Raw genomic sequence first — 16,573 nt, 5'->3', positions numbered from 1 at the left:
ACCTCATTCTATCTTATTCCAATTGACGGATAAATTCACAGCTTACATAATAACCGACAAAAAAATGATTTGCCTAAGCTTAGGGCAAAATGCCTTAGACTGGTATCCCTAAACCTTCGAGTTGGGATAGAGTGGATAGATTTTTTTATTATATTTGATTTCAAATTTGAAGTATTTACATAATATTTACATTAATTTTAAAAATTAAAAATAAACTTATATATACAACTTAAAAAAGGATAGATAGATAGTGGATAGATACATTTAATTTTAGTAAAATACATGATTTATTAAGTTCGTTTTTGATTTGTTTAATACCCAATAAAGTTTATTTAAAACAATAACAGAATATTTTCTAGTCATCTAGGAACATGACTATGTGTTTTTTGGTTTAAACTACTCGATTCTTGTAATCGACTAAATAGGTTGAGCCATATAAACAACACTATGAACAAAAAAAAAACATCACTGATGGACGGACTGAGCTACGCAAGAAAGGGATGGAGTTACATTTTACAATATCACAGAAAGAGATGCCAGAAATTCTTGATTTTATCGCAATCAGATTTATTATTTACTTCAATTATATTCAGTACTTCACAACTTGAGGCCTTAAGAAGCCATTTTATTATTCATACCCAAATTGATATTGGTCACCAAGTTAAAATTACATCACAACTTCATTGGTTGGTCGCCAAATGCCAATGACGAACATTGATCGCAAATTTTGTGGAACAAGGCCAGCACACGTGTACTCATACACAAACATTGGACGAGCGACGTAATCTGATTGGCTGTCAAGCCGCCCCAAGTGTTCTTGTTTTGGAGACTGATTAGGACTAATTTTGTGAAATACTTTGAAAATGTCGTGGAATAGCGATACAGTGTTGGAGTTCTTAGAACTTTACAGAAGAGAACAACATCTGTGGGATCCAAAACATCCACTGCATAGAAATAGAAGCGAAGTTTCGGATTCCTGGCTCAGAATACAGTCATCGCTAAGTATACATTATTCAATTACGGATCTAAAGAAGAAGAAGGAATCATTAATGACGTCCTTCAGGATGCACCTCGGGAAAAAGAAAGTTCAGCCGGGATATCGTACTACTTGGTTTGCCTATTCACTAATGGAGAGCTTTCTTGGCGGTAAATACGAATGCGATAGCACAAATCAATTGGAAAATGAGGTAAATATTCCTATTGTGTTCTTATTAGACTAATAATATTCATAGATACTAATAGTAACGTCTTTAAAACTAAGAAGTAAGTTTATATTTTCAAAAGTTCCGAACTTTGATAAATATTGGTCCAAATTGGACCCAATTGCGTAACGCCTATAGCCATCTTGTATGTGGGTTTGGTAACCAAACTTTGTATACATTGTCGCACACTCCCAAGACTATAAAATATTGGCTCCATGTGGAATACATTGCTGTTTGTTTAGTGTCAAAACATAAACATTTGGCTTTAGATTACACTAGTCAACAAAATTTTCCTTTTTTATTGTATCCAAGGTGAAACATATACATTTTTGCAGATTATCTATCACAGAATCGAAGTCTAGAACACCGGACTGCTCTAGCACGTCTAGTTTTGGAGAAAAACCAATCTGAACAATGCCTAAAAACGCTTTTTTAACGATATTTAAAGCCATTTTTCTACAGACACTATTTTTATTAAACGGTTTTATTTAGCTCACCCCGTTTGTTTTATTCATTCTTGGGTCAAATTTAGTAATTCAAATTTCACCCTCTTCCTGTCAACCGATTAATCTGAAATTTTGTATACACCTTTAATTCCGATGACAATACAATATAGTAATATCAATAACATTGTAAATCCAATATGGCCGCCGGCACAAAATGGCGGATAACGTAGATTTTATCAATCCCATCAATATGGGTATCAAATGAAAGGGCTCAACAAGCAGAATACAATGTACTATAAAAAATTGAAATCCAAGATGGCGGCCGCTACAAAATGGCGGACAACGTAGGTTTTATCAATCCCATCAATATGGGTATCAAATGAAAGTTCTCAACCAGTAGAATACAATGTACTATATAAAATTAAAATCCAAGATGGCGGCCTCTACAAAATGGCGGATAACTTAGGTTTTATAAATCCCATCAACATGGGTATTAAATGAAAGGTCTCAACAAGTAGAATACAATTTACTATGCAAAATTGAAATCTAAGATGGCCGCTGCTACCAAATGCCTGATAACAATTTTTTATCAATCCCACCAATATGGGTATCAAATGAAAGGGCTTCACAAGTAGAAAACTGTCAGTAACTCCAGCGGGGCCCAACAGGGCCAAGGCCTGCCTGGGCTGCGAGATTGTTCGAAAGAGTTACCGCGGCCCTGGTACATAAGGGTGCGTCCACATCTGGCGAATGCGCCGCGAATGCGCAGCACGCGAGCCGATCGCGAGCTGTCCGCGAGCTGCGCGCGTGCAGTCACTGCAATAGTTCGGTGCGCCTCTTTAGCGCAACTCACGCAAGGCTCGTATAGAGCGCGCGAGCGGCGCGCGATCTGCGCGCAATCAGTTCTCGCCCTTACAGTTCCGTATATTGGCTCAGTACTATCGAAGATGGCAGACGTCGCGCGCCGCCTGCGCGCCGCTCGCGTGCGGCGCTTAGGTCGCGCGCGAGCTGCGCGCGGGCGGCGCAGAAGCGGCGCACGAACAAAAATGCACGCGCGCAGCTCGCGGACAGCTCGCGATCGGCTCGCGTGCTGCGCATTCGCGGCGCATTCGCCAGATGTGGACGCACCTTAAAAGGCCTACGACGGAACAAAACGATTTTTAGTCAAGAGTCTGGCACTCCCTCACCGCTGCTGACCCACAGCAGGAGAGGTCATGTGATGATTTTTGGGGTTGTTACAAAAAAAAGTATCTGGAAGGGCTATGTATTGAGGAATTGGATTGTAATAAATTTTCAGGTAAGAGACCGTGTAATAATGATGCACTAAATGAATTAGATAGAATGAGGAATATTCGGTAGGCATTTTCATTAAATACTAAAAACTAGAAAATAAAAAATCGGTAAAAAAAACTTTTAAGTTAAACGGTTTTATCTTATGTGTACTGAAAACTAGAAAATAAAAAAATAGTTACTTACCTGTCAACCTACGTAGGTGGTCCCGGTCATATTAAACTAAAATAAAAACGTGGGGCCCCTGTGAAATCCTACCTATGGCAAAGCATATCTTTATACTTTGGTAGATCGTGAGCTCGGCGTTCGCTGGTGAAGCCGCTACGGCTGATTATTGATTGTCAAAATCTCCAGTTACGATTATAGTAAGTCGATGCAATCCACACCTATTATACCTCTAGAAGAAAGTACTACAGCAATAGTTAATGGGCCCCACGTTTTTATTTTAGTTTAATATGACCGGGACCACCTACGTAGGTTGACAGGTAAGTAACTATTTTTTTATTTTCTAGTTTTCAGTACACATAAGATAAAACCGTTTAACTTAAAAGTTTTTTTTACCGATTTTTTTTTCTTATTTTCTAACTAAAGAATCATTTAGTACTTACTGCTCTTCTCAATTCAAATCCAGTTTACTTTACATCGCGTTTTTAGGCATTTTCAGATTGGTTTTTCTCCAAAACGAGACGTGCTAGAGCAGTCCGGTGTTCTAGACTTCAATTCTGTGATAGATAATCTGCAAAAATTTATATGTTTCACCTTGGATACGAAAATGCTGTTGACTAGTGTTATTGAAGAAAGTAGTAAATACGAAATGCTGTTTTATTTTGGTTCTAAGAGCAGAATAAAGAGATAACTAACTAACGTACCTGATAAAGAAGTTTATTCATAAAAATATTTTTGTTCCAGTACTTCACGAATACGGGCAATTACACTACTCAACCGGGAATACCTGATCATACCAATAATATTAATAGGAACGTTGGTATTTCTGACAAGCATACTGCGATGGTCAGGCAAAACAAGTCTGCATCACCGTGTCAGAAGAACAAAAATAATTCTGATTTAAATTACGCTAAGAAACGAATGGATGAAGCTGTAACATATCTTAAAAATGCAGGAGGCGCTCAGAATGAAAAAGATGAATACGAGTTATACGGACAGTTGTTAGCGAAAAAATTAAGAAAGCTTGACGAACACCAACGTGATTTGGCCATGCATGAAATAGATAACGTGATGTTTCGCGCCAAAATGCAAAGCACTACGCCGCAACAAAGAAGTTACTCCACTTCGCCGTCGCCTGTTCCTCGGAAGTTAAAATCTCCTATATTTATAGTTACACAACAAAATCCCACGAACATACAGTACGAAGATGAAAATATACCTTATCAGGAACAGCCACCGTCTTAGAACCTACTTGATGAGTGTTGGACACTTTGGATGGAAGCTTGAAAGCGTCACGGCTAAGAACCGAGCCCTGAAATTTGATTTGTTGGGCCGTGAAAGTAGCAAAATTAGCTATAATGAAAATGTGCTTTATACGAACTTGCTTGTTTCAAATTCAATTCATTGATCAGGGATTGATACTATTGGCATAAGGTCAGGAGCAAAACTGACTGTGATTCTTGAACAGAGACCGCGTGAAGACAAACGTATCGAAGGGCATTCTTTAGGCATGATTTGGAGGACAGGACCTAAATTAGAGATGAGTGGCACAATATGGCCTCGAGACCAGTGATCTGAGAATTGCTGGTTATAAAAAGTGCAATGCAAAGCTAATATGTTCATACTATCAAAATTGTTAACGTAGGTTACTTAAGCGCACGATTCCTCTTTTGAGGATTATTATTTTCAAACCATACCTAATGCGTGTTTATGTGATAATATATTTGTTTCTTTTAGGTAAAGCATACTGTTGAATATTAAAATAATAAAAGATAAGTACTAAGTATATATGTTTTTTTTACTTTCGAATTTTCGAATACATACCTACGTATTCCAGTATCTAAAAAACATAAATAAAATTGAAGCTGCCTCAGAGAGTGTTAAATCTGGTTTTTAATTCCAACAAACATGAAACTTTAGTACAGATCATAACTTCTGTGTCCTTTTATAATGACTAGGACATGTAGTACATGTGTACATGTACATGATACATGTCCACGTTATATTGTAATCCAACGTAAACTTCATAACTAGACAGTTCTTCAACACTACCTACTACGATTGAGTCACTATTGTGTAGGTATGTTTTAAGTAAATACAGTTTTAATTACCATAATTGATTACAAGCCGAGTGCACTCAGTAGGTACCTAAATATCAATACCTACAGTTTAGTCCATTCCATTCGTGGTCCATTGGTCAATTAGTGACGTGTTACACTATGAATGAGTGGATGATTAAGCGGTGTCATACTGCGCTGTACCTATCGTATGATAGTAATGTAAGGTCTAAGGTCCACATCCTTGACGCGTGATTTCCCTATTTACCGCACTTTGGTCAGGATCAGGAGGATGCGTGGACATTGTGTTTAGTCCAGTAAACTCATGTCCATTCTAAGAACTGACGTGATTGAAAAAATAAATAAACATTGAGCAAGATAATGATGAAACTTTTTATCTGAAACCGTGTTTTCTAATAATTTTTCGAGTCCGTGGCCTAAATCCTATTTGATGACCTGTAATCTCTATGTGCACATTTGTTTATTTGTTAACTAAATATACAAAATATTTTTTACGACCCAAATACTTGATACTCGTAATTATAATAACACTACCTACTGTTAAAATTTTCCATCGGATTGTTTTGTCGGGAATCATGAACGAATGAGTACACTTGCTCACGGTGGGCTAGCGATTTCAGACCAGAGTCCAGGTTTTGTTTACGATAGGTACCTTTTCTTGCCTTTATGAATATTGGAGATAATATTCAGAAAGTAAGTCAAGTAAAAATAACTGAGAATAGGTAGTTGGGTACACTGGGACTTGCTTATATGGAATCGAACATCTACACTGGTAGGTTCCTACCAGCTTTAAGAATTTGGCTACTAAGTCACTTCGATGAGACCATAAATTATTAATTTACTTAATGGTTTCTCAAATTGTATGAGAGTAAAGTTATGTCTACCTACTGATGACCTTTGCCAGACGGCAAGCAGCTTCGGGTATACCTAGTGTGAATGATTTCCTTAGTCATTGTTTTTTTATTCAATGAATTTATTCATATTGCTCATGCCTTCCTGTGTCACTACAGAAAGGCTATTACCTACATGCTATTATTTTCCACTAACAGATGGTGTAGTTATTTATATAACTGCACTGGTCTGTCACGTTCGTGATGATAACTTTCTTAGCTGTTTAGGTACTTCTGACCTATAACTTAATGTGAGTGTGATTAATTCACACGACCGGCATGTTTCAAGGCATGGTGATAGTATTAATGGCGTGTTCGAGTCAAAGATCACGACCAGTCAACATAAACAGTAATACGTATTTGTTTTGGTGTAGAAAATTTCGTCATGCTATTTATTGTTTTTTTTTTTATCAACCATTTGCAGCAAAGTATCTTTATAAATCTCAGGATTTTATAGAAATAATCACAGGCACTAAACTAGAATGGATTATAATCGACTAAAATCAAATTTCACATTGAACTCGGATTAAATCTGAGACATTTTACTAGCCCAGCACTAGTTACAGCTGTTGGTTGCGTTTCATACATTGAAAATCGCAGAATCATAAGCATCAAACTCATTCCATCTCCGTTTAACTTTAGCCGAAACTTATGATCATCCTGCTCACACACACACTGTTGTCAGCTGTGAAGTGTAATTTTTTGCTCTTATTCACTTTGTTTTGGTTTTTGGGGTAAAACATGAGCGTAAATAAAAAAAGTTTTGAGGAAGAATTGAGTTGTTTGATTATTAATCTGCTATAGTAAACATATCCAGCAACCATGGCTACAATGGTAAAGGAAAAGCGAAGAGAGGTAAAAACATTTACGTTTAAAACACTTTCCATTGTCTTAATTTGCGCAGCAAAACATTCCGATTGGGATGCAATACCTATCGTTTGCGATATATTCAGCCGTAGAACCATGTCGTATTAAGTATTCGTTTCTTTATGAACAAAGGTATTACAGTTAGTTGTGATGATACTACACACATATTTTTCTCATAATAGCGCCAGCTATTTGTACACATTATTTGACATTATGATCCATTTCTGGCCTCCCTTCCGTTTTTTAAATATTATCTGTTTAAAATGATTTGTTGACTGACTTACTGAGACGGTTCAATATAGCAAGATAAATTATGCATTAGAAGTTTACCAGAGAATTAAGCCAGAATAAATCAATATTAGGTACTATTTTAATAAACATCTCAACAGCTTCTATGTCAAAACTCTTAAACATTAAGATAATGTCTAGACTAGATTAGGGCATGCAATACCGGTTTACCGGTTTCGGTTTTACCGGTAAAACCGCCCATTTTCGCGATTTTTAATTTACCGGTAAAAATAATATGTAACCAGTAATTTACCAGTTTTTAGGTTTTTGTGATAATATATAGCAATTGTTCATTTAACGTCAAATCTTCATTATGTAGCCTGAACATAATGTAATATTGCATAAATTACATATTGAAAGAGAGTTAAAGTTGCTGTTTTTTAGGAAAGTAAACTTATGTGGCTCCTTAACTATCTCTAGGTTAGATACAAATCTTCATTCTCATCTTAATTTATAATATCTAAACAAATTTTATTCATTCGGTTATTCTGAATTTCCTCATAGCTGTCAGCTCCTATTAGGTAAAAATGTAGGTTATGCTTATTTTACCTACTCTATGACCTTCTTGAGCAAGGGCTTTTACTTAACTACCATGCGGACAGTTCAGACAGCTCTGAGGACATGGTGGAGAACACAGTCTAGGTGTGCTCTGCCTGGGAAGGGTACCGCCCTGTAGTCGTCGAGCCAATAGGTAGCGGCGACCTCTCGCGTCCGGCCCTGGTTCAAGCCATGGTCCGGAGCGAGAGGGGATGGTAAGCCGTCGCCTACTTCTGCGAGGCAGTCCTGCTCGAGAAGGAGACGGTGGAGCGCCTGCGAGTTCGCACCCCTCATCCCAGCCGCTGTATTAGACAAGGAAGACACCACGGGCGCCGAGTGTCGATAGACGACTCCCGGCTACCGTAGGCATCGGTCTGTGGACGGTGAGTTCGGGTGGCTCATCGTTCCGCCGTCTGCATAGACAACAGACCCGTGTCGGCGGCCCGAATTGTTCCACGCACAGGGCCAAGGCTGCTCTTTGCCGGGGCTGCGGGATTGTTCGAAAGAGTTACCGCGACCCTGGTCCATAAAATGCTTACGATTTACCATAAAAAAGGGCTTTCACTTCAATGAAAAAAATGTTTTTTTTTTTCACGGTAATTCTTAGCGCTTATCCGGTCTTGTGACGGGGTCCGCTTTCCGTATCTTCTTCTTCCACTTCAATCTATCCAGGACATCTTCCTCTTTGAGTTCGTAGATTTTCATGTCTTTCATTACGACACTCAACCACCACCGTTTTGGCCTGCCTCTGCGCCTTTGACCGTGTACACAACATTGGCGATGTATTCAGGTGGTCTCCTTTTTACATGGCCGAACCATCGCAGCCGTTTCTCTTACATTTTGTCGACGACATCGCGTACGGATGGTACTGACTTGTTTTTTTGTTACGGCCTATGTCACAAAAAATGTTTACCACCTTATACCTTGTATTTTTAATTATTTTTTGCTTTTAGACTACCCAATCTTATTGATATAATATCTAATTTTTTTTAAATACAAAAATTACCGTTTTACCGGTAAAAATATTTTAATTACCGAATTTTTACGGGTAATTTTTATTTTACCGAAATTGCATGCCCTAGACTAGATCATATGCATAGCCACAAATTTTGTCCATTTTAAAATACAGAAGTAACCAATTTGCTTTACTCTCTTTTTCAGAAAAAGAAATCTAAAGAAAAACACAGTGCAAGTAGAGAACTGTCTCCGGTAACCATACAACCTCCAGTACTTGAGGAATTTGAGCACATCGCTGAAAGTACCAGTGCCAATGAATCCTTTGAAAATGTTCAAGCAACAGAATCAGATGTAAATGCTCCTCAAGTAACTGAAGAAGCTGAAACTAGTAATTTAAGTATAGAAATAGTTGAAGATACAGGACAACATGTGGAAGAGACTACTAAAGAACAAATAGTTACTGAATTTACTGTAGTTAGTCAAGAAAATATTACAAATATAACACAAACTAGCTCTATGGTTGAGCATAGTGTAAATATCAGAGAAGCACCACAGGCAAAGGAAATAAGTAATGAATCAACTGCCCAAGGAGTTTCATTATCATTAAACAGAGAAGGGAGTTACAAAGAATTGAGCAGAAAATTAGAAAGGATGGCAATACCAAGTGAACAGACAGAAACAATAACAGAAGCTAGAAAAGATGAGCTAGTTAATCCTAATGCTTATTTGTCCCCTGAAACAGTAGTACAAGAGGCTCCTTTTGAGTATGTGGGAGAAGATGTGATGCCATCAGCACCCTGCTTTGATGAGGTACCTGAAACAGCACCGTATGAAGAAATAGTTATAGAAAACAGGCCCAAAGTAAAATGTATGCCTCTAGAAGATGCTATAAAGCTATGTGCTGGGAGGGAGATGGAAGAAGTCAGGGCTATGAGTGAGAGAGAAGAAGAGCTAGTGGAAGCAGGGCCCTTGAGTGGACCAGAGCATCCACTCGTCGATTTGCTGTCTACATTCAGGTCTGTTCCTAATAGCATTAAGTTACTGTCTTCACTCTATTAAAGAAGAGAAAAAGGTTCTTCTACAATAGGTCCTTTCTCCAGAAGAGTCTTTTAACACTATACATTCAATTTGTGACATTACACTTATTTCCTATTTTTATGTACTCCCTTTATGTGCTCCATTATGTACTCTTTCTATGTAATTCTTGTTGACCTTTATACTAGCCCTATTAACACTATACTACCTCTATGTACTCTCTTATTCACTCTCACTATGTACTATCCTTATCTACTCCATGAAGTACTCCCCCCAATTAAGAAACAAGACACTCATCTTGCTGTAAATTTTTCTACCACAGATCATCATTAATAGCAGTAGAGCGGGAACGCCTAGCTCTCGCCCGCGGCTTCACAGAAGAAGAGAAACGCAGAAACACCCTATGGAAGATAGAGAAACGTCACGTGAACTTATCAGAACAATGTGCTTGTGGTCTGAATGTAGACTTGAGGGCTAGTTATGAGCATGCTGAACTGGTGAAGGAGAGGTTGCCCATTGCTAAGCTGAAGCTGGAGAGTCTGTTGCGTGATGTACAGGATTCGTACTGCCATCATCAGCATGCTGCGTTGTTGGCGCATTGTCAGGTAACTCGTTATTGAAATCAGGCTTCATCTAGTTTTAACAGATGAGGTTATATTAGATTTGATTTGAGATTGAGCTAAAACGCATACCATGCTGTGATACCTAATGTGCAGTTACCGTTGTATTATTATATCTTATGATCCTTAATCTTGCAGTTCCTTCTGGCCCTGTTTGGTCAGTTTTAGGAACTTATTTCCGAAATCAAAATTGCTCAAAATCACCATAGCACCATCATTCTTTCCAGATAGAAGAGTTAATATCCGAGACAGTTCAAAGCAACAAGAACGTGATTCGCGAAGCCCTAGCCCTCGTCCTGCAAGCGCTACGTCTGAGCGACAACGCGCCGGAGGCCCTGGCCAGCGCGCTGCAGCGCTGGGCCGCCGCGCTGTCGGCCGCGCTACTCGACAACCGCGACCTGAGGCAGCTGCTGTTCCTCATGCATCAGCTGTTCAGGTGAGTTACTACTTGTCTCTAGTGCAAGCGCTACGTCTGAGCGACAACGCGCCGGAGGCCCTGGCCAGCGCGCTGCAGCGCTGGGCCGCCGCGCTGTCGGCCGCGCTACTCGACAACCGCGACCTGAGGCAGCTGCTGTTCCCCATGCATCAGCTGTTCAGGTGAACTACCTTTAATACTAAGGCCTTTTTTTTTTGAGGTCGGATATCATGACACGCACCCTCCCGCTGTGGGTGCAGCGGGAATGACTCAGACTTTTACTGAGTAAAACCCACCTTTGTTTCTTCCGGTGCCCTTTGTGAACCAGGCCCGCAGTAACTCTTTCGAACAATCCCGCAGCCAAACCACTCGGGGCCACTACTAAACTCTTGTGAATATTGTGTTCTTGTCTATTCTAAGCCCCATCCAACTATAGGGAGAGTGTCACTTCCATTTACGAAATTACAGTTTTAAGAGTCTGCCACACATTGTGTCCACCCTCACTGCACTAAATGAAGTACCTATATGTTGCAGACAGTCCCGCTCTGTACAGTGGGCGTCGCTAGTCGTGCACGCGTCAGTGGACGCGGCGTCTCCGTGGCGGCTGTTAGCTCTGCTCGAGCTGTTACTCGCACGTACCCGACCTGATGCTGCGCAGGAGTGCGTTGAAGGTAAGGATATTAAACAGTGTTATTGAAGTAGTTTGATATAATAACATCGTATAGTAGAAAATGATGTAGTTGAAATTTTGCTAAATATGTACCTATTTGTGACAATTTGTATTTATTTCATCTGGTTTTGGGAATAAGCTGTCCGATTTAACTTATACTTACATCAATCTTCATTAATTACCACCCTGTATCCCAATAATATTTAGGGATGACCTATGTATTCTTCTTCTATATTTCAGAGTTCTAATATATTGGCTACATTTGCCCCCTCTTCCAAGGAGCCAAGGCCAAGGCTTCCAAGGCCTCCCCCAAGTCGGGAGATGTTTGTTTGTCAAAGTTTGTTCAATGCAGTGGCGTAGCGTGGGTATCTGCCGCCCGGGGCAGTTGTCGATTTTGCCGCCCCTTTCCGTGTATTTTTTTTAACAAGTGTTACTGGCCGTTTGTCATTTTTAACCGACTTCAAAAAAGGGGAAGTTTTTTTTGTATCGACGTTAAAAATCATCAAATGACCCTTCCCGCTGTGGGTTAGCAGCGGTGAGGGAGTGTCAGACTCTTACTAACTAAAAACTATCGTGTTCCGTCGAAGGCCTTTTATGTTCCAGAGCCGCGGTAACTCTTTCGAACAACCCGCAGCTCCGGCAGAAGGGGGAGGTTCTCAAGTAGACTTTTCTCTTATATCTTTGTTACTTGATTTCTTGAAGGTTTTAAAATTCTTTTAGGTAAGTTAGTTAGTAAAGTTTGTCTTGCCGGGGACCACTTCATCGGTTTACCTAAATTAGCACTCTGCTAAACGCATGTCGGCAGTTGTGTAGGTAAGCAAATGCAAATAAAGAAAAACTGGCCTATGTAGTTTCCAATGCGCGAGCGAAGCGAGCGCGAAATTTTTCATCATCATCATCATCAGCCTATCGCAGTCCACTGCTGGACATAGGCCTCTCCAAGTGCACGCCACTGAGATCGATTTTCAGCTTCTCGCATCCAGCTCCTGCCAGCCGTCTTGCGCAAGTCATCACTCCACAGTGCCTGTGGACGTCCTACACTACGTTTGCCGAGGCGTGGTCTCCACTCTAGAGCTCGAAATTTTTATCGGACTTTAACAAAATATTACGTAAAATTTAGCCCAAACGTACTAAACTTTTTGTTTGTTGACAGATGCAAAAATAAGGGCATATCGTTTTTGAATACGCGAGCGAAGCAAGCGCGAAATTTTTATCGGACCTAAAACAAAAATTACGTAAAATTTAGCCCAAACGTACTTAACGTTTGTTTGTTGACAAATGCAAAAATAAGGGCAATAATATAGTTTCTAAATACACGAGCGAAGCGAGCGCGAAATTTTTATCGGACTTCAACAAAATATTACGTAAAATTTAGCCCAAACGTACTTAACTTTTTGTTTGTTGACAGATGCAAAAATAAGGGCATATCGTTTTTGAATACGCGAGCGAAGCGGGCGCGAAATTTTTATCGGACTTTAACAAAATATTACGTAAAATTTAGCCCAAACGTACTTAACTTTTTGTTTGCTGACAGATGCAAAAATAAGGGCATATCGGTTTTGAATACGCGAGCGAAGCGAGCGCGAAATTTTTATCGGACTTAAACAAAATATTACGTGAAATTTAGCCCAAACGTACTTAACTTTTTGTTTGTTGACAAATGCAAAATTAAGCGCATACAGTTTCTGAATACGCGAGCGAAGCGAGCGCGAAATTATAATTATTTTTTATTTAATATACAACCCGTGCCAGCAAATACAGCTGTCGCGATTTCTAATCCCATTCTTTATCGGCACGGGTTGTACGTCCTTGCGAAAACCCCCGCTCGCAATAGGCATGATGACAGTAATTAAAAATCATTAAAATATTATACTTATTAAATTAAAGTTGAAGCTTGGAATATAAAACGCGCATTGTTTTCTTTTTTAATAATGTGATTAATATTTATTTTTATAAAATAAAACTACGAAATAAGGCAATCCGCCATGATATCTTGAACACCAATCAGAGCGCGTGACGTCACCTTTTGGTCGACGCATTAAAAACTCGCACAAACGTCACATTTCGTATTGTAAACTTCCTCTGCGAATCTCTGTGTTTTCATTAATTAATTGTTTATAACGAGTACTATTTGAATGTAAATGTTATTAAAATCGAATATAAAATAACACGAATCATAAAGCAAGGATTGATTAGGCAAACAACGCTAATTTGCCTAGAATCGATATATGCTAGGAGAGTTTTTGGCATCAAATAAAGATATCTTTAGGATGCAAAAAAGATGTATTATGTCTATGTGTAAACTAAAAGTAACAGACAGTTGTGCACCTTTTTAGGGTTCCGTACCCAAAAGGTAAAACGGGACCCTATTGTTTTCGCTCCTCTGTCCGTCCGTCCATCCGTCCGTCCATGTTGGATTTTTCACAGATGATATATTTCTGTTGCCGTTATAACAACAAATACTGAAAATTTGAATAAAATAAATAATTTGGGTGGCTCCCATACAACAAACGTGATTTTTTTTTATGGTACGGAACCCTTCGTGGGTAAGTCCGAGTCGCACTTGGCCGGTTTTTTACCATTATACCTCGTACAAAACCTATATTATACTAGAATCTAGAAAACTATGTAAAAACTTACATCAAAGTGATCTTCACAAAAATAATGGTGTGGGTAAAAAATACTGGGCAATATTGGTTTTGAATCTCGCCTTGCAAGTTTAAGCCACTTTTTTCGTATTTTTTAATGTGAGAAACCACAGAAACGTACACAAATAACTTAAAATGAGTTGTTATGGATGTGTTCTTACACTGGGGGACCCCACACCACTTATACACTTTCGAATTCATATTTAATAATACAAAAAAACTTAATTATTGAACGAGCGTTGTTTACTTGCATCTTGTCAACCCAAGGCGTGACGTCACAAGTGACGGCATGACACTGACAAGCGTTTTCGCGCCGGATTCAAAGTGGACAGAGAAAAATGCAATTCATCCTCCGAGCCTTTTTCCCAATCATGTTGGGGTCGGCTTCCAGTCTATCCGGATTCAGCTGAGTACCAGTGCTTTACAAGAAGCGACTGCCTATCTGACCTCCTCAACCCAGTTACCCGGGCAACCCGATACCCCTTGGTTAGACTGGTGTCAGACTTACTGGCTTCTGACTACCCGTAACGACTGCCAAGGATGTTCAATGCAATTATTGGACAAAAAAACTTCGCATTTTTTTAAAATTAATGATTTTCCCTATAAAATAGACGTATACCTACATCATACAAAGGAATTTAAAAATTTGTCATCATGCCTATTATAAGTCAATAATAATAAAGTTAGATATCGCGAGAATTCGCGATGCTTCGCCGCTTAGACGTTGATCACGTGTGTTTTAAGTACCAAATTTTAACAATAATTAATTTTAAGTTTAAAAAGTTTCAACTTTCTGTTTAATGTTTTGTTATTGTTAGACAGTTTTATGTAGCGGCGCAGATACTAGTTGCGAACAATTTTTTTTTAATTGGGTAAATTTTGCCGTCCCCTAAAAGCTGCCGCCCGGGGAATTTGCCCCCCCCTGCCCCCCCCACGCTACGCCACTGGTTCAATGGTTATGATGACGACGATGACGGCCCTTTCTTCCATCCATATTCTTATACTTTATTCTCCAAAAAACCTTTCAGAATTTTCTGAAGTATGGGAGGAATTGGACGCTCAGGGTGGCGGTGGCGCGGTTAGTGATGGTACCCTGCGAGAGCGTGATCTGCTTGCACTGTTTACGGCATTCCCGTTAAGGGACCTGTGTGCTAGGATCGTGCTGTTCACTCATTCTGTAAGTAATCTATATGGATCTTATTTATACGTACATTTTTGTTTGTAATGGCCATTTATGCGGTTTCAAGGAGTGAGTCTCGTGGAGAAAAACCGGCAAGAAACTCTTTAAAAACTTCTATAAATCAAGTGTTTACAATATAAGTTATACTTCATGAAGTTATTTAATAAATGCGAAGTATTATTGAATAAATAGGTTTTGTTCTCTTAACAACAATAAGAGCGGCAACAGCGTGGCCACGCGGACCTATAGCGATTTGCTCATTGGCGCTACTATTATGAATATTTAGCAAAATCATATCGTCTAACAAATGGGATTTTTTTATGCTTAGAGAGCATAAGAAATTACTAGATATATTAAAATTTATTTTCCATATAATGTAGAATAAGAATTTGTCATTTTATGATCACCCATGTACCTACTTATTTATAATTGCGTCCAGGACATCCGCCACGCGCGTGCTCAGTCGTGGGGCGACAGCGGCGGCGGGCGCGGCGTGCTGCGCGCGTGCTGCGGCGTGCGCGCGCTGCTGCTCGCGCTGCTGCGCGCGCGCCGCGCGCACGCCACGTACGCGCGGCTACACACAGTGCTCAGGGAGCTGGCGGCGAGGGTCATGCATGCGCTGGCTTGCTTGCATTTGATATCTAGGTATGTTACTATGGTGCAGTGATCAAATAAAAAAAAACTATTCGTAAAAAAAAATACATACAGTTTTGGCAGAGACCGTTACACTAGACTACTACTGTGCCCTATATCTTGAAAACAGTGGCAGAGCTGCCATAAGGGGGTACATTTATTTAACTTCCAGAATGTTAATTTTAACTAGTGACTTCACATTTAGATATTTCTATTTGTAAATATTCCTTTATGTAATCTCCCTATAAACTTTTATGTGCTCCCTATTTACATTTTACTCCCTTATGTACTACCTCTCTGTTTTCCCTTATGCTCCCCCTATGTACTTATAAACTCCTCCTATTATGTGGTCTTCCTATCTGCTCTAGTACTCTCTTATGTGCTACTTCTATATCAGTTATTTACTACCGCTATGTACTCCTCCCCTGTATTATTTAAACTTATTTTTTTATGTCTTCTAGATCATCCTACATCAGAGAGCTAGAAGAAAAAATAACTGCTGAGCTCGAAGCAGTGTTCTCAGCGGGCGTCACTCTGTTCGATGCGCAGGAGTTGGACAAGCTGCCTGCCACGTTACTCGCTGATAACACCGCTAAGGATTACTGCATCTCTATTATACTTGGGTTACATGGTGAGTGTGGCTATAAAATGA

At 39.4% G+C, this 16,573-nt stretch overlaps 2 protein-coding genes across 2 annotated transcripts in view; both read left to right on the top strand.

Annotated features, from left to right (window-relative positions):
* The first annotated feature begins 525 nt into the window (after positions 1–525).
* LOC124634437 lies at positions 526–4,891 on the top strand. Its single transcript, XM_047170018.1, has 2 exons — positions 526–1,187; positions 3,848–4,891. Exons 1-2 carry the CDS (start codon positions 864–866, stop codon positions 4,346–4,348), a joined length of 825 nt encoding a protein of 274 aa, XP_047025974.1. The 5' UTR covers positions 526–863; the 3' UTR covers positions 4,349–4,891.
* A 1,881-nt stretch (positions 4,892–6,772) lies between these two features.
* LOC124634712 overlaps positions 6,773–16,573 on the top strand; it is a 35,277-nt gene continuing 25,476 nt past the window's right edge. The window contains exons 1-8 of the mRNA XM_047170372.1: positions 6,773–6,926; positions 8,925–9,736; positions 10,078–10,360; positions 10,603–10,811; positions 11,325–11,461; positions 15,137–15,285; positions 15,728–15,933; positions 16,383–16,552. Coding sequence (XP_047026328.1) covers positions 6,894–6,926; positions 8,925–9,736; positions 10,078–10,360; positions 10,603–10,811; positions 11,325–11,461; positions 15,137–15,285; positions 15,728–15,933; positions 16,383–16,552 — 1,999 coding nt within the window. The 5' untranslated portion in view covers positions 6,773–6,893. The remainder of the gene's footprint in view (positions 6,927–8,924; positions 9,737–10,077; positions 10,361–10,602; positions 10,812–11,324; positions 11,462–15,136; positions 15,286–15,727; positions 15,934–16,382; positions 16,553–16,573) is intronic.

The sequence above is a fragment of the Helicoverpa zea genome, chromosome 11 (genome assembly GCF_022581195.2).
Source record: "Helicoverpa zea isolate HzStark_Cry1AcR chromosome 11, ilHelZeax1.1, whole genome shotgun sequence".
Taxonomy (NCBI): domain Eukaryota; kingdom Metazoa; phylum Arthropoda; class Insecta; order Lepidoptera; family Noctuidae; genus Helicoverpa; species Helicoverpa zea.
This window is presented reverse-complemented; position numbering and strand designations above follow the sequence as displayed.

What these genes read in the sequence shown, in the direction of transcription:
- LOC124634437 (XM_047170018.1), top strand. Translation starts at nt 864, where the DNA reads ATGTCGTGGAATAGCGATACAGTGTTGGAGTTCTTAGAACTTTACAGA. An exon ending in CAAATCAATTGGAAAATGAG is followed by an intron (nt 1,188 to 3,847) that starts GTAAATATTCCT and finishes TTTTTGTTCCAG; the next exon opens with TACTTCACGAATACGGGCAA.